We start from the raw sequence: 26604 nt of genomic DNA on the forward strand, positions 1-26604 counted from the left end.
TGTTGCCTGGTTATTGTATTGAAGATTGTTTCAGGGTAATTATGTGTCTGAATACTCCCAGCTAGTGCCGGTAATGACTGTGGAGTAAGATTTTGGAAATGATCAATATAGATGTGACAAGTTCAGTCGCTACAGTGGAGTCTTCTCTCCGCTAATCACCTGAAGTTGTGAACTCCACAAATATGACCTACACAGCTGACGAAAGTGATGATCAACTTCTATCTAACATTCCTATCCAAAGGCTGCACAGAGTAAGACATGGGATGGGATGCAAAATGGCATGTTTTTCACTGGACCGGACTGGACGGTACAAAAAAAATGATTAGGACAGTACAAGACAGACCATATTTTTGTTATTAACAAGGACAGGAATGAATATTCACTCTTGTTTCACCCTCTACTGCACAGTAAGACAATGGCTATCGCAACAAGTCTCAACCCTGACCCTATCTCACAGAACAACGCGGCGTTACACTGGTCGTTGCCACAGTTTATCTTTTGCCCTCCGTCCCGCGGCTGATGTCAGCAGACTGGACAGACTAGCCCATAATTAACCCTGGTGCTGGATGTGGAGGGACGAACCCCCCCACCATTTCTCTTTTATACTATCGTTAAATACCACTCTAATGGCTCAGCTCGCAAATTGCTTTTTTAAGAGGAAGCATCTTATTGTCGAGCCTCCACGCAAATAAATTTGTTTGTTAACAAATGAAAGGATGTATGCTTTAAAATGACGTCCATATATCACGCGTCTTTAACTTTTTGTACTTTTAAGTCATTTAAGCAGACGCTCTTATCCAGAACGACATAAAGTAGTGAGTGCATACATTTTTCGTACTGCTCCCCCATGGGGAATCGAACCCACAACCCTGGAGTTGCAAGTACCATGCTCCACCGACCGAGCCACACAGGACCTGAAAATGACATGGTTAAAATGACATCTTTATCACTTGTGTGACGTTTGGTGTCATGCAATTTGTTTCACTTTGACTTACGTATTACAGCCGAAACCGTTTAAGCCATTTAAAAAAATGTTTTTTTATATTCTACGAAGAGAGTGAGTGGCATGTTCTCTTGAGAGTCCAGTGTGTGACCTTTTATTTTGATTGTTTATTGTTCTGCGTTTCACAGGTGATCACTAACTTGGTGAAGATGGTGAAGGCTCGTGACATCAGACGTCCCTTCTGTCCGGCAGGTCATTGGCTCTCTGAAGAGGTCAACATCAGAGCAGATAAGGTAACCGTGGGTAACCGTGCTCTCAGCCCTTAGATTGTTACCCTTAATGAGGTTATCAGGCAAATCATTCATCTGGTTTACTCAATAACGCTTCACTAACACTTCCTTTTATCAGTCCACCGTTATGACTGCATACAGTGGTCAGGAACACAACTTCGAGCTCTTGGCATTACATGTAATTATAGTTGATAAACAACTTTGTGACATCTACGGCGGAGATGCACGCTATGTTTTCACGAACTGTGCCACTGACCTGCCTTTTGAGGAGTATCTGCGTAAATGTACATGGATACATTTACGATCACTTTATTGTCCGTGTACATTGGGCATTCATTTTGTGAGGCCAGCATACAAAATACTCTACAACAATACACCGTAATACATGCAATGCATACTGTAAATACTGGAAAGTGAGCATTAAACATAGTCCCTGTGGCATACTGTTAGGCCATTGTGTTAGACCCACGTTATTTCCTATGTAGGATGTTGTTAACACAGTCACGCTGACAGGAGCCCTGCTCTTCCCTCTCCAGGTGACCCAGCTGTACGTCCCCTCGGCCAGACACGTGTGGAGGACGCGGAGGATGGGACGCATCGGGCCCCTGCAGTCCAGACTGGATGGTACGACACAATATAGATCCCACAAGAAAAAGTAGTCCCAGTTAGGTTTGTTCACGATAACACGATTTTCCATGGCAAAAAAAAAAGGAAACAGGAAGCAGACTCTATGATACTTGGAACTAGTGTGACAACCCTAGTTCCTGCTATACGTGAACCGACCACTTACTGTCGTCACAGATTTTAGAAGTGCAATGGAACACCCTAGTTGCCGCACCATAATTGGGGTACAGGGAACACTGTGCCATCTCTGGTAAATGAGGCTCTTAGGTCAGCTCAGGTGTAATCTCAGGTATGTTATTTTCCTTCGATTCACTCCCAATGCCTTAGCTAAGAGCCAGGGATGGCAATGGGCCGAGAGCGAGACAACCAAGATCATATGTTGTTTAATTTAGAGCTGCATCAAAGGGCCTCCGACAGCGGGCAGGTGTGAAAACAAACGGATAACAATGCGTGTATGATCTGCCTAATGCCACTCCAGCCAGCCCCGATACAGGATCAATTAAATTAGCCTGAGAGTCCTGATGAGCTCAGACACATCTGGCTGTATGTTTGTCTTCCCTTTTTTCATTTCCTTAAATGGACAGGCCCTCGGGTGATGAATGGCTAACGTATTGACCACCCCCGGGCCATATTTCTCCTCACCGATGGAAACCTGATGGCCGAAATGCAGATAGGATTGACTAATTGAGCAGAATAATTGCGCTCGAACGGGGACAATGAAGGGGAAGGGGGAGGAGAATGGTGGTTTAACTCTGCTGTTGTGGCAGTTTTGGGTTCTAAACGGTTACGAACGCCGAGTTGAATACAAAACGAACGTCTGCTTAATGGAAATGGCCAGTCAGGTGGACGGGCAGCTCACCGTTGAGTTAATTAAAAGTGTGTGTTAGTGAGAGAGGGGTTGAGGCAGGATTGAGCACTCTGACGGGCTGCCTGTAAACAATCAGCTGGGTGGGGAGAGGGCCTAGCGGGTTAGCAGTTGGGGAGGGAGTAAGGTAGCAGGCAGGTAGGATGGGGGGGCTAACTGCAAAAATGGGTCTGGGTGTTATCTGGGTTTAACCTCTTCCATAAAGAAGTGTCTGGGTTTTCTGGGAGACTGCAGGGAAGGAGTTTGGGTTTAGGTTCTGGTAAAGGAACCCCTGGGCTCCGTGCAGGCTGGTTAAACATTTACCACACGGTGCTGTCTCAGCATCTATCCACACACTATGTCGTCATGGAAACGCTTCATGGCGCTGCATTGGGCATTTATAGATTGATGGATGGATGAATTAGAGCCGGATGGATAGATACCTAGATGGAGGATCAGATCGATGAATGGTAGGATAGTATGGTTAGATGGGTTAATTGATGGAGGGATGGATAAATGAATAGATAAATAGATTAATGGGTAGAAGACAGACAGATTGACTGTTGTAGAGCAGTTTAAGCATTGTTGTTGTACTGTATTTCTGTTTAAGAAGTTCCCTTACAGGACAAACACATGTTCTATTCTATTCTAGTGGGGATGGAGCCTCCACAGCTGTCTGTGTCTGAGGAGAGACACTTGGCCATTCTGACCGAGCTGCCCTTCGTCGTGCCCTTTGAGGAACGAGTCAAGGTACTCTACATCTCATCTCGGCATATCGCTCCATACAGATGCGTTCAAATATATTGGCACCCTTGCATGATTCACACTTTCTTCTAAAATAAAGTTGAAAAGGAAAAAGCTTTTGGTGTTTTCACATGTATATGTTTGATTTACATCTGCAAAGGACCAAGAAAAATAACAAATAAATAATGAAATGGATGTAAAAAAAGAAAATAAAAAAATGGCCTGGACTAATTTATTCAAAATACGAATGAATTTGGTAGGAGGCGAAGATTCTCATTTACTGTGTAATTTCTCACCTGTGGTAAGTTGCCGGTGCCTACACGGTAAAAATAGCATTCAATCATTTTTTTGAAGAAAAAACATTCTGCTCCATTGCACTCCATTATAAAGTGCAAGGGTGCCAATATATTTGAAAGCGTATGTATACTTGTTAGAAAACCAAAACACTTGTTTTGTATGACTGAATATTTATTTTCACCTCAGTTAAATTCATTTGAAATAAAATGGCCTTTTATTGTTGGACTATTTCTAATGGATGTAGTCATGTAGTCAATAGAGGTCCTTTAAAACCTGGCTGGTTGTAGGTAGTCTGTCATTAAAACTGCTTGCCATATTATCTCTGTCTGTCCCTGTGGCGAAGATCTTCCAGAGATTGATCTACGCGGACAAGCGGGACGTACAGGGAGACGGGCCGTTTCTGGACGGGATCATCGTCACCATCAGACGGAACTACATCTACGAGGACGCCTACGACAAGCTCTCCCCAGAAAACGGTACGTGGTTAGGCTGAGGAGGGATACGGCTCGATGAGGAGGGATAAAGTGCCTTCGGAAAGTATTCAGACCCCTTGACTTTTTCCACATTTTGTTCGGTTACAGCCTTATTCTAAAATTGATTATCAATCTACACACAATGCCCCATAATAATAAAGCAAAAACAGGTTTTTAGAAATGTTTGCTAATTTATTAAAAACCACAAATGTAAATATCACATTTGCGTAAGTATTCAGACCCTTTACTCAGTACTTTGTTGAAGCACCTTTGGCAGCAATTACAGCCTCAAGTCTTCTTGGATATGACACTACAAGCTTGGCACACCTGTATTTGGGGAGTTTCTTCCATTCTTCTCTGCAGATCCTCTCAAGCTCTGTCAAGTTGGATGGGGAGCGTTGCTGCACAGCTATTATCAGGTCTCTCCAGAGATGTTAGATCGGGTTCAAGTCCGGAGTCTGACTGAGCCACTTAATGACATTCAAAGTCCTGAAGCCACTGTTTTCATCAAGGATCTCTCTGCATCTTTGCCTTGATTCTGACTAGTCTCGCAGTCCCTGCCGCTGAAAAACATCTCCACAGCATGATGCTGCCACCACCATGCTTCACCGAAGGGATGGTGCAAGGTTTCCTCCAGATGTGACTCTTGGCATTCAGGCCAAAGAGTTGAATCTTCATTTCATCAGACCATAACATCTTGTTTCTCATGGTCAGAGTCTTTAGGAGCCCTTTGGCAAACTCCCAAGTGAGCTGTCATGTGCCTTTTACAGAGAAGTGGCTTCCGTCTGGCCACTCTAGCATAAAGGCCTGATTGGTAGAGTGCTGCAGAGATGGTTGTCCTTCTGGAAGGTGCTCCCATCTCCACAGAGGAACTCTAGAGCTCTGTCAGAGTGACCATCGGGATCTTGATCACCTCCCTGACCAAGGCCCTTCTCCCCCAATTACTCAGTTTGGCCGGGCGGACAGCTCTAGGAAGGGTCTTGGTGGTTCATAACCTCTTCCGTTTAAGAATGATGGAAGCCACTGTGTTCTTGAGGACCTTATTTGCTGCAGAAATGTTTTAGTACCCTTCCCCAGATCTGTGCCTCGACACAATCCTGTCTTGGGAACTCTACGGACAATTCCTTTGACCTCATGGCTTGGTTTTTGCTCTGACAGGCACTGTCAACTTGGGGACCTTATATAGACAAGTGTGTGTCCTTCCAAATCATGACCAATCAATTGAATGTGGACTCCAAGTTGTAGAAACATCTCAAGGATGATCAATGGAAACAGGATGCACCTGAGCTCAATTTCAAATCTCATAGCAAAGGGTTTGAATACTTTTGTAAATAAGGTATTTCTGTTTTTTTATTTGTATTAAATTTGAAAAATTGCCTAAAAAAACTATTTTTGCTTTGTCATTATGGGTTATTGTGTGTAGATTGCTGAGGATTTATATTTATTTAATACATTTTAGAATAAGGCTGTAACGTAACAAAATGTGGAAAAAGCGGAAAGGAGATATTATTGAGACGCAGCCCAAGACTGTATTTGTCTTCTGTTTGCGGTCCATAAAAATCCAGATATTCTAGCCGAGGTTGCAGATCCCATTAGAAATGAAGGTTAGCTTTCCCATCGGTCTCTGAAGTATTGGATTTCACTAAAGCATAATTGTGATCGTGGTTATTCTAATGGCTCGCATAAAAGCGGGGAAATCAATTATTTTAAGTCACCTCTTTTTGTGTTTGAATTTCGAAGAGCACTTTTGTTGGGTCACATGATTAAAAACTGTAGTAGTAGTAGGTGGCCCTGCCTTCGAGGGGCTGGAAAGGTGATCTATATCATTCATGTGTCTTTATAAGTTATAGCTGCTCTGATTTATCACCGTACATTCATTATTCTGAAACGTGACCTCTTTCATACGGTTTGATTTGATTATTCCTCAGGTCAAAGAAATCATGCCTCTTGACATGTGGAAATGGGGAGAAATATAAACTCTAAAATAGATACACTATATATACAAAAGTATGTGGACACCCCTTCAATAGAGTGGATTTGGCTATTTCAGCCACACCCGTTGCTGACAGGTGTATAAAATCGAGCACACAGCCATGCAATCTCCATTGACAAACATTGGCTTTCAGCGTGCAGTCCAACGGACAAATCTGGGTATGGAGAATGCCAGGAGAACGCTACCCCAATGCATAGTGCCAACTCTAAAGTTTGTTGGAGGTAGAATAATGGTCTGGGGCTGTTTTTCATGGTTCGGGCTAGGCCCCTTAGTTCCATTGATGGGAAATCTTACCGCTCCAGCATACAATGTCATTCTAGACAATTCTGTGCTTCCAACTTTGTGGCAACAGTTTGGGGAAGGCCCTTTCCTGTTTCAGCATGACAATACCTGTAACGGTTGTCGTTGGTGGAAGAAGGAGAGGACCAAGGTGCAGCGTGGTACGTGTTCATGATCTTTTAATTACACTGAACACTAGAACAAAAATAACAAAACGGAATAAACGAAACAGTCCTATCTGGTACAGAGACAGAGACAGAAAACAAAGTATGGTTCTCAATCAGAGACAACGATTGACAGCTGCCTCTGATTGGTAACCATACCAGGCCAAACGAATAGAAATACAAACATAGAACAAAACGTAGAATGCCCACCCCAACTCACACCTTGACCAACCTAAAATAGAGACATAAAAAAAGGAACTAAGGTCAGGACATGACGGTACCCCCCCAAAGTTGCGGAATCCGGCCGCAAAACCTAAACCCATAGGGAAGGGTCTGGGTGGGCATCTGTCCGCGGTGGCGGCTCTGGCGTGGGACTTGGACCCCACTCCACCTTAGTCTGGGCCCACTTAGGTGGCACGTTTGGAGCGGCGACCCTCGCTGCCGACCCCAGACTGGGGACCCTTTCAGTGGGCCCCGAATAGACGGGAGACTCTGGCGGCGCCGGAGTGAAGGGCGGCTCTGGCGGCTCCTGACTGACGGGCGGCTCTGGCGGCTCCTGACTGACGGGCGGCTCTGGCGGCTCCTGACTGGCGGCAGAACCTGGAGGGAGGAGATGGAGAGACAGCCTGGTCCGCGGAGGAGGCACAGGATAGACCGGGCCGTGGAGGCGCACTGGAGGTCTCGAACTAAGGGCCTGCACAACCCGTCCTGGCTGGATGGTGACTTTGGCCCTGCACGTGCGAGGCGCAGGCACAGGACGCACTGGGCTGTGCAGACGCACTGGAGACACAGTGCGCAGAGCTGGCGCAGGATAACCCAGGCTGAGGAGACCCACTGGAGACCAGATGCGCTGAGCTGGCTTCATCCCTCCTGGCTTGATGCTCACTCTAGCCCGGCCGATTCGAGGAGCTGCGAAGTAATGTACCGGGCTGTGAACGTGCACCGGAGACACCGTGCGCTCCACCGCATAGCCCGGTGCCTGACCAGTACGACGCCCTACCCGGTAAGCACGGGGAGTTGGCTCAGGTCTCCTACCTGACTCCGCCAATCTCCCCGTGTGCCTCCCCCCCAAGAAACTTTTGGGGCTGCCTCTCGGGCTTCCTCGCCAGCCGTGTTCCCTCAAATCGCTGGCTCCCTTTTCCTGCTGCCTCCACTCTCCTGGCTGCCTCCACCTGTTCCCATGGGAGGCGATCCCTTCCAGCCAGGATCTCCTCCCATGTGTAGGATCCCTTGCCGTCCAGAATGTCCTCCCATGTCCATTCCCCCTGCTCCTCCTTACCACGCTGCTTGGTCCTTTGGTGGTGGGTAGTTCTGTAACGGTTATCGTTGGTGGAAGAAGGAGAGGACCAAGGTGCAGCGTGGTACGTGTTCGTGATCTTTTAATTACACTGAACACTAGAACAAAATAACAAAAAGGAACAAACGAAACAGTCCTGTCTGGTACAGAGACAGAGACAGAAAACAACTACCCACCAGACTGCCTAAGTATGGTTCTCAATCAGAGACAACGATTGACAGCTACCTCTGATTGGGAACCATAACCAGGCCAAACACATAGAAATACAAACATAGAACAAAACATAGAATGCCCACCCCAACTCATGCCCTGACCAACCTAAAATTGAGACATAAAAAAAGTAACTAAGGTCAGGACGTGACAATACCCCTGTGCACAAAGCGAGGTCCATACAGAAATGGTTTGTCAAGACTTCTTTTCCTACCCAATTGGTAGTTACATTCTTGTCCCATAGCTGCAACTCCCCTATGGACTCAGGAGAGGCAAAGCTTGAGAGCCATGCGTCTTCTGAAACACTACCCTGCCAAGCCGCATTGCTCCTTGACACTGCTCACTTAAACCGTAAGCCAGCCGCACCGTTGTGTTGGAGGAAACACTGTCCAGCTGTCAACCGAAGTCAACTTACAGGTGCTAGAGCGCGATGGGACAAGGAAATCCCGGCCGGGCCAAACCCTCCCCTAACCCAGACGACGGGAGACCCATGTGTGCCACCTCGTGGATTTCCCGCTCACTGCCGGTTGTGACACAGCATGGGATTGAACCCTGGTCTGTAGTGACACCTCAAGCACTGCGATGCAGTGCCTTAGAAAGCTGCGCCACTCAGGAGGCCCTTTGTGCCCTAGGTGTGGAAGAACTTTACTGACCTGCATAGAGCCCTGACCTCAACCCCATCCAACACCTTTGGGATGAATTTGAACGCCGCCTGCAAGCCAGGCCTAATCGCCCCAACATCAGTGCCCGACCTCACTAGAGTGGAGAAGAGTGGAGGCTGTTACAGCAGCAAAGTGGTGACCAACTCCATATTAATTGCCATGATTTTGGAATGAGATGTTAGCAGGTGTTCACATACCTTTGGTAATGTCATGTATTTTCCCTATTCCTACACATAATGCAGATTTTTTTTTAATTGTAAATGACATTTTAATTATTACATGCATGCACACTGAGTGTATAAAACATTAAGAACACCTTCCTAATATTGAGTTGCACCCCTTTTGATCTCAGAATATCCTCAATTCGTTGGGGCATTGACTCTACAAGGTGTTAAGCATTCCACAGCGATGCTGGTCCATGTTGAATCCAGTGCTTCCCACAGTTGTCAAGTTGTCTGGATGTCCTTTGGGTGGTGGACCATTCTGGATACACACGGGAAACTGTTGAGCGTGAAAAACCCAGCAGCGTTGTAGTTCTTGACATACTCAAACCAGTGCGCATGGCACCTACTACCATACCCCGTTCAAAGGCACTTAAATCTTTTGTCTTGCCCATTCACCCTCTGAATGGCACACATACATAATCCATGTCTCGATTGGCTCAAGGCTTAAAAATCATTTAATCTGTCTCCTCCCCTTCACCTACAATAATTGTAGTGGATTTAATAGAGGACATCAATAAGGGATCATAACTTTCACCTGGATTCACCTGGGCTGTCTTTGTCTTGTTTTATACACTCAGTGTATATTTTCTCTACTAACTTGGTTTCCCTTCGTGTCCCGTGTATCCAGAGCCGGACCTGAAGAAACGTGTCCGGGTGCACCTACTCAACGCCCACGGTCTGGACGAGGCGGGCATCGACGGCGGGGGCATCTTCCGCGAGTTCCTCAACGAGCTGCTCAAGTCGGGCTTCAACCCCAACCAGGGCTTTTTCAAGACCACCAACGAGGGCCTGCTTTATCCTAGCCCCACCGCCCAGATGCTAGTGGGGGACTCCTTCGCCAGACACTACTACTTCCTGGGACGGATACTGGGGAAGGTAAAGTTTTAAATAGAAACATTTTATTGCGCATTTTTATATAATAGAGGAGAGACGACAGAGGAAAGATAGATATATAGTGTGTCACAAAGGCAGTGGGTTGGATTCAAACCCACACCGACACGGGAAAATGTGCGGTAGCCGGGCGCCACTGACCACTGGACCACCCAGGCCCACGGGAGAGCTGTCCTAGCTGACAGACAGACCGCTCTGATTCCAGGTCTCTGTTAAAGTCAACAGAAATCAATGTGTGTGATCAGTGTTCTTGTGTAGCCAATACAGTGTAGAGTGGGGACAATGTCAATTAGAGGTCGACCGATTAATTGGAATGGCCGATTTAATTAGGGGTGATTTCAAGTTTTCTTAACAATCGGAAATCAGTATTTTTGCACACCGATTTTGCCGTTCTTTAAAAAAAAAAATGTACACACCTTTATTTAACTAAGCAAGTCAGTTAAGAACACATTCTTATTTTCAATGACGGCCTAGGAACGGTGGGTTAACTGCCTTGTTTAGGGGCAGAACGACAGATTTTTACCTTGTCAGCTCGGGGGATTCAATCTTGCAACCTTACAGTTAGTCCAACGCTCTAACCACCTGCCTCTCATTGCACTCCACGAGGAGCCTGCCTGTTACGCGAATGCAGTAGAAGCCAAGGTAAGTTGCTAGCTAGCATTAAACTTATAACAAACAATCAATCAATCATAATCACTAGTTAACTACACATGGTTGATGATATTACTAGTTTATCTAGCGTGTCCTGCGTTGCATATAATCGATCCAACGCTTGGGGATGATTTAACAAAAGCGCATTTGCGAAAAAAGCACAATCGTTGCACGACTGTACCTAACCATAAACACCAATGCCTTTCTTAAAATCAATACACAGAAGTATATATTTTTAAACCTGCATATTTAGCTAAAAGAAATCCAGGTTAGCAGGCATTATTAACCAGGTGAAATTGTGTCACTTCTCTTGCGTTCATTGCACGCAGAGTCAGGGTATATGCAACAGTTTGGGCAGCCTGGCTCATTGCGAACTAATTTGCCAGAATTTTACATAATTATTACATAACATTGAAGGTTGTACAATGTAACAGGAATATTTAGACTTAGGGATGCCACCCGTTAGATAAAATACAGAACGGTTCCGTATTTCACTGAAATAATAAACGTTTTGTTTTTAAAAATGATAGTTTCTGGATTCGACCATATTAATGACCAAAGGCTCTTATTTCTGTTTGTTATTATGTTATAACTAAGTCTATGATTTGATAGAGCAGTCTGACTGAGCGATGGTAGGCAGCAGCAGGCTCGTAAGCATTCATTCAAACAGCACTTTCGTGCGTTTTGCCAGCAGCTCTTCGCAAGCACAGCTCTGTTTATGACTTCAAGCCTATCAGCCTAATGGCTGGTGTAACCGATGTGAAATGGCTAGCTAGTTAGCGGGGTGCGCGCTAATAGCGTTTTAAATGTCACTCGCTCTGAGACTTGGAGTAGTTATTCCCCTTGCTATGCATGGGTAATGCTGCTTCGAGTGTGGCTGTTGTAGATGTGTTTCTGGTTCGAGCGCAGGTAGGAGCGAGGAGAGGGACGAAAGCTATACTGTTACACTGGCAATACTAAAATGCCTATAAGAACATCCAATAGTCAAAGGTATATGAAATACAAATGGTTTCGAGCGAAATAGTCATATAATTACTATATTAACTACAACCTAAAACCTCTTACCTTGGAATATTGAAGTCTCATGTTAAAAGGAACCACCAACTTTCATATGTTCTCATGTTCGGTGCAAGGAACTCAAACGTTAGCTTTTTTACACGGCACATATTGCACTTTTACTTTCTTCTCCAACACTTTGTTTTTGCATTATTTAAACCAAATTGAACATGTTTCATTATTTATTTGAGGCTAAATAGATTTTTATTGATGTATTATATTAAGTTAAAATAAGTGTTCATTCAGTATTGTTGTAATTGTCAATATTACAAATAAATAAATAAAAATTTGGCCCGATTAATCGGTATCAGCTTTTTTTTATTCCTCCAATAATCAGTATCGGTATCAGCGTTGAAAAATCATCATAGACAATGGAAGAATGGGATGTGTTGCTAAAAACCTTGCAGCAAGAACTGACCAATTGAAAGCTGCAGTATGTAACTTTTTGGGGCGACCCGACCAAATTCACATAGAAATGTGTGTTATGGAACTGTGATTCTCATTGAAAGCATTTACTAAGAAGCGGTAGATCTGTTCTTTGTGCTCTATTTCTAAGCTTCCCGTTCTTGGGTTCCGTTTTTTGCATCTTTTGGTTTTGTACACCAGCTTCAAACAGCTGAAAATACAATATTTTTGGTTATGGTAAAGATATTCCACAGCTGTTTGGATGGTACAATGATTCTCTACACTATACTTGCATGTTTTGTCACATAAACTGAAATTAAGCAAACTATTTGAATTTTAGCATCCAGGAAATGGCGGAGTGATTTCTGCATAGTGCACCTTTTAATAATTAAGAAGCTCCCAAGGGTGTAGTGATTAAGCAATACAAGGTATTTGTGTGCATATCTGTATGTTGGCTCCAAATGATCACCAGGTGTCTTCAAGCATTAACTGAAACAACAAGCACCTCCTAATGTGGTAATTAGATGGAATCCCAACCAATGTGTGATGAACATCTAATCAGTTAATGAGATGTGAAATGTAGTCAGCAGCACTGTGCTCCGCTACCTCTTGCAGGGGTGTTCCCTCTGAGGGTCACACTGTGCCCCAGACACCAGCAGGTCATCTGGGAGTCAATCCACCATGTCATTGAATAATAGAGGTACAGTACAGAGATGAGGCTGATTCATTATAAGATCTAATGGCTGCTAGTATTTTAACTTGACTGCATATCAAACAACGGTGTTCATTGTCCTTGATTGTGTGTTCGATGTCCAAGAAAGTGACAATTTTGAATGAAATAAGACAGAACTTGGACCCGATTCTTGTACAAAGCATAGTTTGGTTCATTAGTCCTATGCGTAATCTGTTGAAGGCATTGTTTTCCCTGCCCCCTCCTCCCCCTTTGACCGCACTATTTATTATAGCCGAATGTTTTTAAATCTTATTTAATGCATGTGCCGGCAGATTGTTTATCGAGATGCTGTGTGTGTGTGTGTGTGTCTGGGAGGGGTCATCTCATTCTCAACGGGAGAAGAATTACCTCATGACAACCAACCGCCTCTCAATTAGGCATTCCATTAGCCTATGATTCCTGCCTCGTTGTTTGTGTAGCGATTGCATTTGGCCGGGCGCTAAATCAGTGCTAGCCCCCCGCCGACAGGGACATAAATAAGCGGTCAAAGAATGTGGTAATAGCATTTTGATCTGTTTTACAGTCCGGAGCGTCTAAAGTCCTCTCTCTCTCTCTCTCTCTCTCTCTCTCTCTCTCTCTCTCTCTCTCTCTCGCTGTGCTCTTGCTCTCTCTCTCTCTTTGCATGATGGTCCAGTCCACTCATCAGGGCACCATAACTCCTCCTGGGCGCTGTCCCAAATGGCACTTTATTCCCTATATATCGTGCACTACTTGTTAAAAGTAGTGCACCACAGAGGGAATTAGGGTGCCATTTGGGACGTGACCCCTGGTGTCTCCACGTTTCCCATCCCCACGGTGAGAAATGGCTAGTCAGCTGATAGAAACGCGCTCTGCTCCCCCTTCCCCGATCACTACAGCTAATGGCTCAGGCAATTAAGGCAGGGGAAATTAATTTGAATTTGACTTTCAATTAACCCTACCTTAAGTTCCCTTTTTTTTCTTCTCCATAAATACGACGTGTGAGTGCTCGTTTGAGTGGTGTATTGATATTTGTTTAGTGCCGTTATTACCTGCGCCCGGGTGGGGGGGACACCGTTATAGATTAGGATTGCATCACTGCTGCGTGGAGAGTGCGTGGAGAGATGCGCGGCACACACACTAAGACCTATGGGACACAGGAGATTAATATAGTTCAATAATGACCTCCCGGCCTGCCATTGTCGTAGAGGTAATGTATTAACATCAGGAGTGGGCCAGTCTGGGGTACTCACTGAAATGGGATTGGACATCACAATATGGGACGCCGATCATCTCTCTTCCTCACTTGTCCTCCCAACTGACACGTATAAGATTTGACGCCACAAACGGAAACCACTTTACAACACGTGTGTATGATTTAAATTTTTTACAGACCTCATTGGTATACAATTCCACTGAGCATAAAAGCATATTGAATTCTCATAGACTTCAGTATTATTATCTGTGCTCTCTAGCATCTAGAGTCCAAGGTTGCTGGTGTCTCTCACTGTTCTTACTAGTTTCTACAAGCCATTGGAGGCGACGGGCAGTGCTTGACTTGGACAGGCGCTCTGCTGAGCCGAGTACTGGCACCTCAAATGTTCTACTGCTTGAGCTCCAGTTCCTCTTGTGGAATATTAGCTCAAAAGTGTTGTGGAGCTCCTGCACCTGAACATAAACAGTACGGACACCTATTTCAGTCCAAGTCAAGCACCGATTAGGGGCAAATGTGTAATGTAATTATTATTTTTATTTTTTATCACCTCGAGTTAATTTCAAACCAAATAATTGTGTTGATTTGATCATGAAATAAAAAAATGCACGGTTGCTAAAGTTAGGCTAGCTGTAGTTTGTAGTGACTGTTTAAAGAAAACAAAATGGATTACAGTTTCTTCTGACCCATAGACTACATTCAGGGCGAGGAACTGACGAACATCAAGTTGTAAAATACGGAACTTCCCCTTTTAAGCTGTTTTCGGTGCCTCTCTTCTTCGGGACAATTTTGTCGGGGTAGTAAAGAGAGAGGTCTCCTGATGCCAGTCTCACTGCCCCACATCACTGTCACCGTCCAGCCAAGATCCAGTAAACTTCAGTAGGACATGTGGAGCAACCCCCCCCCCCTCCTCCTCGCTATGCCTCACCCATCTGGAACACCCACAGCATGCCTCTTCATGATAGTACAAAGCCCGGCATTAGCCCTGGCATAGCCTCCAAACTCTTTCAGCGGGTGGCTGAAGTTTTGTGTGTGTTTGTACCATCCACCCTCCCTCCCACTTCCCCAGTGCCTTTCCTCATTAATCTCCCCGGTCGGACTAAAAGTTCCCCTTTAGAGGTGCGTTGGGTTGCACCCCTGATTGATAGCGATGCGTTTGAAAGGCATTATATTTTTATTGATTCTTAATGTTGTAAATTAAGGAATTTATTTGGCAGCTAACAGAAGGCAACCTGCGATGTTGTTGGGCGTTTATTCTCCCTGATGGCGCTGCGATCTGCTTTAATTGCGTTGCCACTGCACTCACTTATATTAAAAGGGGCTGGGCCATAATTAATCTGTTTTATCCCGAGTCATTTTGGCACAATTTCTGGCAATAAACACCCATAAATAAAGTGGCTGTAAAAAAAGAAAGAAAATGCCACAGGTTTTTTTTTTTCTCCCTCCATATACTTAGTGCCACCTCTTCCCGGCACTGTGTTATTGTTATTGATAGGTTTCAAGTGGGTACGCAGCGCATATGGTCAAGGAATTCAGAAGGAGCCACCTGAGACATGCTAAGTGGATTAATTTGCATTAAAAAAATCGAATGTGTTTAAAGTTGCGCAATTAACCTGTGTTTAGAAAATAGACCCTGATTTATGCCTGCCTGTATGTTTAAGATGCATGCATTATGGAAATGGCCTAGATTTATAATCCATTTAGCTGATGTGGTCAGGGTTTTTAGTGCAATCATTTATAAGGACCTCTATATTTTAATGCCTGGAACGGGCTCTTTTTTTTAGGACTATTCCAGTACATTAGCTCCCGGTTTTATGAGTCACCTGCTCGGCCAAGGTTCTTAATGGCAGCCCAGGTCAAGGTGAGAATTGACATTTATAAAGTTTGAGGCAGGCAGATTTTAAGGCCGGTGTGTTTTAGACAGATTGTGTTCTTGTTTTGTGCTCTTGCACCGATGTGAACTGATTTACTGTCTTATCGCATCTTTATCTGATGTTCCGGTCAGTCTTTTAACCTCAGTTTTTAATTGCAAACAGCAAAGATGGCTCTCTCACCGATATCCATTGTTGTTATTGATTTGATTATTATGTTCACTGTTCTGTTGAGGTTTTTATGCTAGTCTGATTTGTATGACTTTATCATTACCTAATTTTTATCATAACACATAATACAGTGGGGCAAAAAAGTATTTAGTCAGCCACCAATTGTGCAAGTTCTCCCACTTAAAAAGATGAGAGGCCTGTAATTTTCATCATTGGTACACTTCAACTATGACAGACAAAATTAGAAATAAAATCCAGAAAATCACATTGTAGGATTTTTAATGAATTTATTTGCAAATTATGGTGGAAAATAAGTATTTGGTCACCTACAAACAAGCAAGATTTCTGGCTCTCACAGACCTGTAACTTCTTCTTTAAGAGGTTCCTCTGTCCTCCACTCGTTACCTGTATTAATGGCACCTGTTTGAACTTGTTATCAGTATAAAAGACACCTGTCCACAACCTCAAACAGTCACACTCCAAACTCCACTATGGCCAAGACCAAAGAGCTGTCAAAGGACACCAGAAACAAATTGTAGACCTGCACCAGGCTGGGAAGACTGAATCTGCAATAGGTAAGCAGCTTGGTTTGAAGAAATCAACTGTGGGAGCAATTATTAGGAAATGGAAGACATACAAGACCACTGATAATCTCACTCGATCTGGGGCTCCACGCAAGATCTCACCCCGTGGGGTCAAAATGATCACAAGAACGATGAGCAAAAATCCCAGAACCACACGGGGGGACCTAGTGAATGACCTGCAGAGAGCTGGGACCAAAGTAACAAAGCCTACCATCAGTAACACACTACGCCTCCAGGGACTCAAATCCTGCAGTGCCAGACGTGTCCCCCTGCTTAAGCCAGTACATGTCCAGGCCCGTCTGAAGTTTGCTAGAGAGCATTTGGATGATCCAGAAGAAGATTGGGAGAATGTCATATGGTCAGATGAAACCAAAATATAACTTTTTGGTAAAAACTCAACTCGTGTTTGGAGGACAAAGAATACTGAGTTTCATCCAAAGAACACCATACCTACTGTGAAGCATGGGGGTGGAAACATCATGCTTTGGGGCTGTTTTTCTGCAAAGGGACCAGGACGACTGATCCGTGTAAAGGAAAGAATGAATGGGGCCATGTATCGTGAGATTTTAAGTGAAAACCTCCTTCCATCAGCAAGGGCATTGAAGATGAAACGTGGCTGGGTCTTTCAGCATGACAATGACCCCAAACACACCGCCCGGGCAACGAAGGGGTGGCTTCGTAAGAAGCATTTCAAGGTCCTGGAGTGGCCTAGCCAGTCTCCAGATCTCAACCCCATAGAAAATCTTTGGAGGGAGTTGAAAGTCCGTGTTGCCCAGCAACAGCCCCAAAACATCACTGCTCTAGAGGAGATCTGCATGGAGGAATGGGCCAAAATACCAGCAACAGTGTGTGAAAACCTTGTGAAGACTTACAGAAAACGTTTGACCTCTGTCATTGCCAACAAAGGGTATATAACAAAGTATTGAAAATAAACTTTTGTTATTGACCAAATACTTATTTTCCACCATAATTTGCAATAAATTCATTAAAAATCCTACAATGTGATTTTCTTTTTTTTTTTCGTTTGTCTGGTTGTTTTGTCTTATTAGTTTCACCTGTGTTTCTGTTGTTTGGTTTAATGAGCTTCCCTATTTTTAGTAGGTGGACCCGCCCTTGTTTTGTGCGGGATTGTCCTTATGTTACGTGTGTGCGTTTTAGGTAGAGGTGGATTTATTTTCTTAACTTGGCACCCTGTGTTTTTTGGATTGTCACGTTGTTGTCCGCGCCCTGTATTGTTGGGCTTATCATTTTGTGTGCTGAAGTAAAGAGCACTTTTCCCCAGTGGAACTCTCTGCGTCTGATTCCTTCATGCACCTAGTCCTACGTGACACCCAGGGTCCCTGCTCATCTGCATGAACATGCCTTAGGCATGCTGCAAGGAAGCATGAGGACTGCAGATGTGGCCAGGGAAATAAATTGCAATGTCCGTACTGTGAGACGCCTAAGACAGCGCTACAGGGAGACAGGAAGGACAGCTGATTGTCCTCGCAGTGGCAGACCACATGTAACAACACCTGCACCGGATCGGTACATCCGAACATCACACCTGCGGGACAGGTACAGGATGGCAACAACAACTGCCTGAGTTACACCAGGAACGCACAATCCCTCCATCAGTGCTCAGACTGTGCGCAATAGGCTGAAATACTCTTCACTGGCGAGTCACGTTTTTGTCTCACCAGGGGTGATGGTCGGATTCGCGTTTATCATCGAAGGAATGAGCGTTACATCGAGGCCTGTACTCTGGAGCGGGATCGATTTCGAGGTGGAGGGTCCGTCATGGTCTGAGGCGGTGTGACACAGCATCATCGGACTGAGCTTGTTGTCATTGCAGGCAATCTCAACGCTGTGCGTTACAATACAGTGCCACTGACACGGCCCGCAACCAAAACATGCGGACTCTCCTTCACTGCAGCCGACGTGAGGAAAACATTTAAATGTGTTAACCCTCGCAAGGCTGCAGGCCCAGACGGCATCCCCAGCCGCGCCTTCAGAGCATGCGCAGACCAGCTGGCTGGTGTGTTTACGGACATATTCAATCAATCCCTATCCCAGTCTGCTGTTCCCACATGCTTCAAGAGGGCCACCATTGTTCCTGTTCCCAAGAAAGCTAAGGTAACTGAGCTAAACGACTACCGCCCCGTAGCACTCACTTCCGTCATCATGAAGTGCTTTGAGAGACTAGTCAAGGACCATATCACCTCCACCCTACCTGACATCCTAGACCCACTCCAATTTGCTTACCGCCCAAATAGGTCCACAGACGATGCAATCTCAACCACACTGCACACTGCCCTAACCCATCTGGACAAGAGGAATACCTATGTGAGAATGCTGTTCATCGACTACAGCTCGGCATTCAACACCATAGTACCCTCCAAGCTCGTCATCAAGCTGGGTCTCGACCCCGCCCTGTGGCGCAGTGGTTAAGGGCGCTGTACTGCAGCGCCAGCTGTGCCATCAGAGTCCCTGGGTTCGCGCCCAGGCTCTGTCGTAACCGGCCGCGACCGGGAGGTCTGTGGGGCGACGCACAATTGGCTTAGCGTCATCCGGGTTAGGGAGGGCTTGGTCGGTAGGGATGTCCTTGTCTCATCGCGCACCAGCTACTCCTGTGGCGGGCCGGGCGCAGTGCGCGCTAACCAAGGTTGCCAGGTGCACGGTGTACCCTCCGACACATTGGTGCGGCTGGCTTCCGGGTTGGATGCGCGCTGAAGCAGTATGGCTGGTTGGGTTGTGTATCGGAGGACGCATGACTTTCAACCTTCGTCTCTCCCGAGCCCGTACGGGAGTTGTAGTGATGAGACAAGATAGTAGCTACTACAACAATTGGATACCACGAAATTGGGGAGAAAAAAGGGGGTAAAATAAAAATAAAAAATAAATAAAAAAAGTTTGCGGACGACACAACAGTGGTAGGTTTGATTACCAACGACGACGAGACGGCCTACAGGGAGGAGGTGAGGGCCCTCGGAGTGTGGTGTCAGGAAAATAACCTCACACTCAACGTCAACAAAACTAAGGAGATGATTGTGGACTTCAGGAAACAGCAGAGGGAACACCCCCCTATCCACATCGATGGAACAGTAGTGGAGAGGGTAGTAAGTTTTAAGTTCCTCGGGGTACACATCACAGACAAACTGAATTGGTCCACCCACACAGACAGCATCGTGAAGAAGGCGCAGCAGCGCCTCTTCAACCTCAGGAGGCTGAAGAAATTCGGCTTGTCACCAAAAGCACTCACAAACTTCTACATATGCACAATCGAGAGCATCCTGGCGGGCTGTATCACCGCCTGGTACGGCAACTGCTCCGCCCACAACAGTAAGGCTCTCCAGAGGGTAGTGAGGTCTACACAACGCATCACCAGGGAAAAACTACCAGCCCTCCAGGACACCTACACCACCCGATGTCACAGGAAGGCCATAAAGATCATCAAGGACAACAACCACCCGAGCCACTGCATGTTCACCCCGCTATCATCCAGAAGGCGAGGTCAGGTCAGGTGCATCAAAGCTGGGACCGAGAGACTGAAAAACAGCTTCTATCTCAAGGCCATCAGACTGTTAAACAGCCACCACTAACATTGAGTGGCTGCTGCCAACACACTGACTCAACTCCAGCCACTTTAATAATGGGAATTGATGGAAAATGATGTAAAATATATCACTAGCCACTTTAAACAATGCTACCTAATATAATGTTTATATACCCTACATCATTCATCTCATATGTATACGTATATACCGTACTCTATATCATCAACTGCATCTTTATGTAATACATGTATCACTAGCCACTTTAACTATGCCACTTTGTTTACATACTCATCTCATATGTATATACTGTACTCGATACCATCTACTGTATCTTGCCTATGCCGCTCTGTACCATCACTCATTCATATATCTTTATGTACATATTCTTTATCCCCTTACACTTGTGTCGTCTATAAGGTAGTAGTTTTGGAATTGTTAGCTAGATTACTTTTTGGTTATTACTACATTGTCGGAACTAGAAGCACAAGCATTTCGCTACACTCGCATTAACATCTGCTAACCATGTGTATGTGACAAATACATTTGATTTGATTTGATTTTGATTTGATTTGAAGACACCCTCCTCCCTCATGTGGTACCCTTCCTGCAGGCTCATCCTGACATGACCCTCCAGCATGACAATGCCACCAGCCACACTGCTCGTTCTGTGCGTGATTTCCTGCAAGACAGGAATGTCAGTATTCTGCCATGGCCAGCGAAGAGCCCAGATCTCAATCTCATTGAGCACGTCTGGGACCTGTTGGATCGGAGGGTGAGGGCTAGGGCCATTCCCCCCCAGAAATGTTGGAAACTTGCAGGTGCCTTGGTGGAAGTGGGGTAACATCTCACAGCAAGAACTGGCAAATCTGGTGCAGTCCATGAGGAGTCCATGAGGAGGAGATACACTGCCATACTTAATGCAGCTGGTGGCCATAACTGATACTGACTGTTACTTTTGATTTGTAACCCCCCCTTTGTTCAGGGACACATTATTCCATTTCTGATAGTCACATGTCTGTGGAACTTGTTTAGTTTATGTTCATACAAATATTTACAAGTTTAAGTTTGCTGAAAATAAACACAGTTGACAGTGAGAGGACATCTCTTTTTTTGCTGAGTTTGTATTTATATATAGACTACTGTTCAAAAGTTTGGGGTCACTTAGAAATGTCCTTGTTTTTGAAAGAAAAGCACATTTTTTGTCCATTAAAATAACATCAAATTGATCAGAAATACAGTGTAGACATTGTTAATGTTGTAAATGACTATTGTAGCTGAATTTTGAATGATGATTTTGAATGGAATATCTACATAAGCGTACAGAGACCCATTATCAGCAACCAGCACTCCTGTGTTCCAATGGCACTTTGTGTTAGCTAATCTAAGTTTATCATTTTAAAAGGCGAATTGATCATTAGAAAACCCTTTTGCAATTATGTTAGCACAGCTGAAAACTGTTGTGCTGATTTAAAGAAGCAATAAAACTGGCCTTTAGACTAGTTGAGTATCTGGCGCATCAGCATTTGTGGGTTCGATTACAGGCTCAAAATGGCCAGAAACAAAAAACTTGTTCTGAGAAATGAAGGCTATTCGATGTGAGAAATTTCCAAGAAACTGAAGATCTCGTACAACGCTGTGTACTACTCCCTTCACAGAACAGCGTGAACTGGCTCTAACCAGAATAGAAAGAGGAGTGGGAGGCCCCGGTGCACAACTGAGCAAAAGGACAAGTACATTAAATCGCCATAAAAAAAAGCCAGACCACGGTTTGCAACTGCACATGGGGACAAAGATCGTACTTTTTGGAGAAATTTCTGGTCTCTGGTCTGATGAAACAAAAATATAACTGTTTGACCATAATGACCATCATTATTTTTGGAGGAAAAAGAGGGAGGCTTGCAAGCTGAAGAACACCAACCCACCGTGAAGGACGGGGGTGGCAGCATCATGTTGTGGGGGTGCTTTGCTGCAGGAGGGACTGGTGCACTTCACAAACTAGATTGCATCATCATGAGAAGGAAAATTATGTGGATATATAAAGCATACTTCCAAAGTTGTGGCAAAATGGCTTAAGGACAACAAAGTCAAATTATTGGAGTGGCCATCACAAAGCCCTGACCTCAATCCTATAGAAAATCTGTGGGCAGAACTGAAAAAGCGTGTGCGAGCAAGGAGGCCTACAAACCTGACTCAGTTACACCAGCTCTGTCAGGAGGAATGGGCCACAATTCACCCAACTTATTGTGGGAAGCTTGTGGAAGGCTACCTGAAACGTTTGACCCAAATTAACCAATTTAAAGGCAATGCTACCAAATACTAATTGAGTGTATGTAATCTTCTGACCCACTGGGAATGTGATGAAATCAGTAAAAGCTGAAATAAATTACTTTCTACTATTATTCTGACATTTCACATTCTTAAAATAAAGTGGTGATCCTAACTGACCTAAGACAGGGAATTTTTACTAGGATTAAATGTCAAGAATTGTGAAAAACGGAGTTTAAATGTAGTTGGCTAAGATGGATGTAAATTTCCGACTTCAACTGTATATGTGTGGACATCCCTTCAACAAATTAGTGGATTTGGCTATTTTAGCCACATCCGTGTATAAAATTGAGGACACAGCCATGCATTCTCCGTACACCAACATTGGCAGTAGGATGGCCTTACTGAAGAGCTCAGTGACTTTCAACGTGGCACCGAGTGACACCTTTCCAACAAGTCAGTTCGTCAAATGTATGCCCTGTTAGAGCTGGCCCTGTCAATTGTAAGTGCTGTTATTGTGGAATGAAAACATCTAGGGCCAACAACAGCTCAGCTGCGATGTGATATGCCACACAAGCTCACAGAACGGAACCGCCGTGCTGAAGCCCAAGGCGCATAAAAATTGTCTGTCCTTAGGTTGCAACACTCATTTCCGAGTTCCAAATTGCCTTTGGAATCAACATCAGCACAAGAACTGTCCGTCGGGCGCTTCATGAAATGGGTTTCCATAGCCGAGCAGCCTAAGATCACAATGCGCAATGGCAAGCGTCGGCTGGAGTGGTGTAAAGCTTGCCGCCGTTGGATTCTGGAGCAGTGGAAATTCTCTGGCGTGATGAATCACGCTTTAACATCTGGGTTTGGCAGATGCCAGGAGAACGCGACCTGCCGAATGCATAGTGCCAGCTGTACAGTTTGGTGGAGGAGGAATAATGGTCTGGGGCTGTTTTTCGTGGTTCAGACTAGGCCCCTTAGTTCCAGTGAAGGGAAATCTTAACCCTACATCATGCAATTACTTCCTAGACTATTCTGTACTTCCAACTTTGTGGAAACAGTTTGGGGAAGGCCTTTTCTTGTTTCAGCATGACAATGCCCCGTGCCAAAGCTAGGTCCGTACAGAAATGTTTTGTCGAGATCAGTGTGGAAGAACTTGCCTTGCCTGCACAGAGCCCTAACCTCAACCCCATAGAACACCTTTGGGATGAATTGGAACGCCGACTGCGACCCAGGCCTAAATGCCCAACCTCACTAATGATCTTGTGGCTGAATAGAAGCAAGTCTCTGCTACAATGTTCCAACATTTAGTGGAAAGCCTTCCCAGAAGAGTGGAGGCTGTTATAGCAGCAAAGGGGGGACCTACTCCATATTAATGCCCATCATTTTGGAATGAGATGTTCGATGAGCAGATGTCCACGTACCTTTGGTCATGCCATTTAGCAGATGCTTTTATCCAAATTAAGTTACAATCATGCGTGCATACATTTTCGTATGTGCAACCCCAGCGGGAATCGAACCCACGATCCCGGCACTGAAAGCTCCAAGCTCTATAAACTGAGCCACACAGGATCATGTTATCATGACCTGAGTGCATCTATGATGACCTATGACCTTTTTATTTCTCCCTATAGGCCCTGTATGAGAACATGCTGGTGGAGCTGCCGTTTGCCAGCTTTTTCCTGTCCAAGCTGCTGGGCACCAGTGCTGACGTGGACATCCACCACCTGGCCTCGCTGGACCCCGAGATGTACCGAAACCTGCTCTTCCTCAAGAGCTACGAGGACGACGTGGAGGACCTGGGACTCAACTTCACCATCGTCAACAATGACCTGGGAGAGGCACAGGTGGGTGGGGCTTGTGTGTGTGTGTGTGTGTGTCGATGGGGGGGACATAGGAGTTATCACAGCATCGCCCTCTTTGATTGCCTGTGACTCCATCCCTCTTTCCTGCCTGTGTCTCTGGCCTTGTCATTCTGTCCCTCTCTCCATTCCCTTTTCCCTCCCTGCAGTGTTAATAATTAATTTCCCTCACGTTGTCTGTATTCGGCACTGAGAGAGATAAAGCACGTCGTCAGCTCTCGCCCTGAGTGGTGCCGTGCTGCGGGGAATAGGAGGCTCTCTGTTGACCATTCTACCAAGCCGGCCATCAAGCAATTTTCTCAGAACACGCCTGAGAGGCATGACTTTTACTTCTTTGGCACGTCCAACACGTCTGAGCCTGTTTTTTTAGACAGAGGGGTCTATTCACTGCCCTCTAGTCACCCTCACCAGTCACCCCGGGCTGGGCTAAGCACTCTACCCACTCCCCCTGTTTGCTCAGGGCCTTACCTTCTCTTATTAGCTCCTCTTTAAACAGGCTTGAACAGTAACGCTACAGTGTAGCCCGCGGTCGCAAATAGGGCATCCCAAATACGATTCGGAAAACAATTTGCGGGAGATAAGGCACACACTCGGAGGCAGACTGGCCCGTATATGCCCTGGGAAGATAGCCAAAGCAAGCAAGATAAAGACAATCATTCTCAGACATTAGCACATAATCAGAAACACAAAATGAAACTCAGATAGTGGGCCTGCTGGCTACTAACCCTTATGTGGTTAGCTACTTAATGTACATTTTAATCGATTTTGTCGGGTGACTGGCTACCCCCTGACTGGCTGCTTTTTTCATTAAGGTGGCTACTTCAGATTTTCGGGAACATATTGATCTTAGAGTATTAGAAAAGTTCCTTAGTGATCTGGATTATTTTACTGTGATTATGTGGTATGTGTCCTTACTCCTCCAAGACCATTTAACCAAAATGCAAAACCCTCCAGGAAGGAGATAGATCAGGTTTTGTGACCCAAAACCCAACACTATAGCCGAACATAGAAAAGAACTCAAGTAAAAGTGAAAGTCTACTTCAGTCAAATACTACTTGAGTAAAATTCTAAAAATGTTTTAAAAAATACTTCAGTGTCAAAAGTAAATGTAATTTCTAATATATACTTAAGTACAAAAGTAAAATTATAAATCATTTCAAATTCCCAAACCAGACAACACCATTTTCTTGTTTGTTTTTTAATTTACGTATAGCCAGCGGCACACTCCAACACTCAGACATCATTTAAAAAACTAAGCATGTGTGTTTAGTGAGTCTGCCAGATCAGAGACAGTAGGGATGACCAGAGATGTTGTCTTGAGAAGTGCGGGAATTGGACCATTTTCCTGTCCTGCTAAGCATTCAAAATGTATCGAGTGCTTTTAGGTGGTCAGGGAAAATGTTTAGAGTAAAAAGGACATGATTTTCTGAAGGAATGTAGTGAAGTATAAGTTGTCCAAAAAATATAATTAGTTAAAGATATCCCCAGAAAACTACACAAGTCGTACTTGAAAGTATTTTACACCACTGCCCCTGGGCCCCTTGATCAGTGACTTCTCCCCTTGCTCCACTGGTACCTTCAATCACGCTCTCTGGGTCGACACACCCTAAAAAGCTGATCTTGACGCAATCATTTTACATGCTCCACTATGAAATGTATATTTTGCATGGAGTGACACTTTCCGGTGAACACATTTCTTGACATTTGAAGTTTAGAGCATTGAGAAAGTAATACCCTAAGTAAAGTGTGAGGGTGGCTTTCGCCTGGTTGCCCTCTACGTGGATATGAGATAAATGCCTGTATGTCTGACAGGGCCTTTCTTCCAGGTGGTTGAGCTGAAGCCTGGAGGGAAGGACATCCCTGTGTCCACGGCCAACAGGATCGCGTATATCCATTTAGTGGCAGATTACCGACTCAACAAACAGATCAGGCCCCACTGCCTGGCCTTCAGACAGGGCCTGGCCAACGTGGTCAACCTGGAGTGGCTGCGTATGTTTGACCAGCAGGAGATCCAGGTAACATCAAGGATATTCACTAGGTTTGCAAAATCCAGAGGATTTCTGGAAAACGTCTTAATTTTGGGAAAGTTACCAGAATGTTGCAAGTCGATTCACATTACTTTTACAAACATGCACACGTAAATATACACTTCAACATTTTCTTCATCGATCTTTGCTTTCCCACTACAGGTGTTGATATCTGGAGCTCATGTACCCATTTGTCTTGACGACCTGAAGACGTTCACAAACTACTCAGGTATGATCACATTAATGGATGGTTTGTAAAAGTTTATTTTAAGAAACATGCTACTCAGGTATGATCACATTATGGATGGTTTGTTTTAGTTTATTTTAAGAAACACAACTATTTAGG

General features: G+C 44.9%; 1 protein-coding gene across 3 annotated transcripts in view; it reads left to right on the top strand.

Moving 5' to 3' along the window:
• Window positions 1-26604, top strand: part of ube3c (ubiquitin protein ligase E3C) — a 47919-nt gene that overhangs the window by 14308 nt on the left and 7007 nt on the right. Inside the window, exons 15-22 of one of the 3 annotated variants that reach the window (XM_029661545.2) lie at window positions 1132-1236; window positions 1770-1857; window positions 3354-3451; window positions 4086-4218; window positions 9673-9920; window positions 24004-24216; window positions 26058-26246; window positions 26421-26487. In XM_029661545.2, the coding sequence (XP_029517405.1) occupies window positions 1132-1236; window positions 1770-1857; window positions 3354-3451; window positions 4086-4218; window positions 9673-9920; window positions 24004-24216; window positions 26058-26246; window positions 26421-26487 (1141 nt within the window). Of the gene's footprint in view, window positions 1-1131; window positions 1237-1769; window positions 1858-3353; window positions 3452-4085; window positions 4219-9672; window positions 9921-24003; window positions 24217-26043; window positions 26247-26420; window positions 26488-26604 lie in introns of those variants that run through there. The other 2 variants (XM_029661546.2, XM_029661547.2) reach the window with 2 other exon arrangements.

This window comes from Oncorhynchus nerka, linkage group LG6, assembly GCF_034236695.1.
Source record: "Oncorhynchus nerka isolate Pitt River linkage group LG6, Oner_Uvic_2.0, whole genome shotgun sequence".
NCBI lineage: Eukaryota > Metazoa > Chordata > Actinopteri > Salmoniformes > Salmonidae > Oncorhynchus > Oncorhynchus nerka.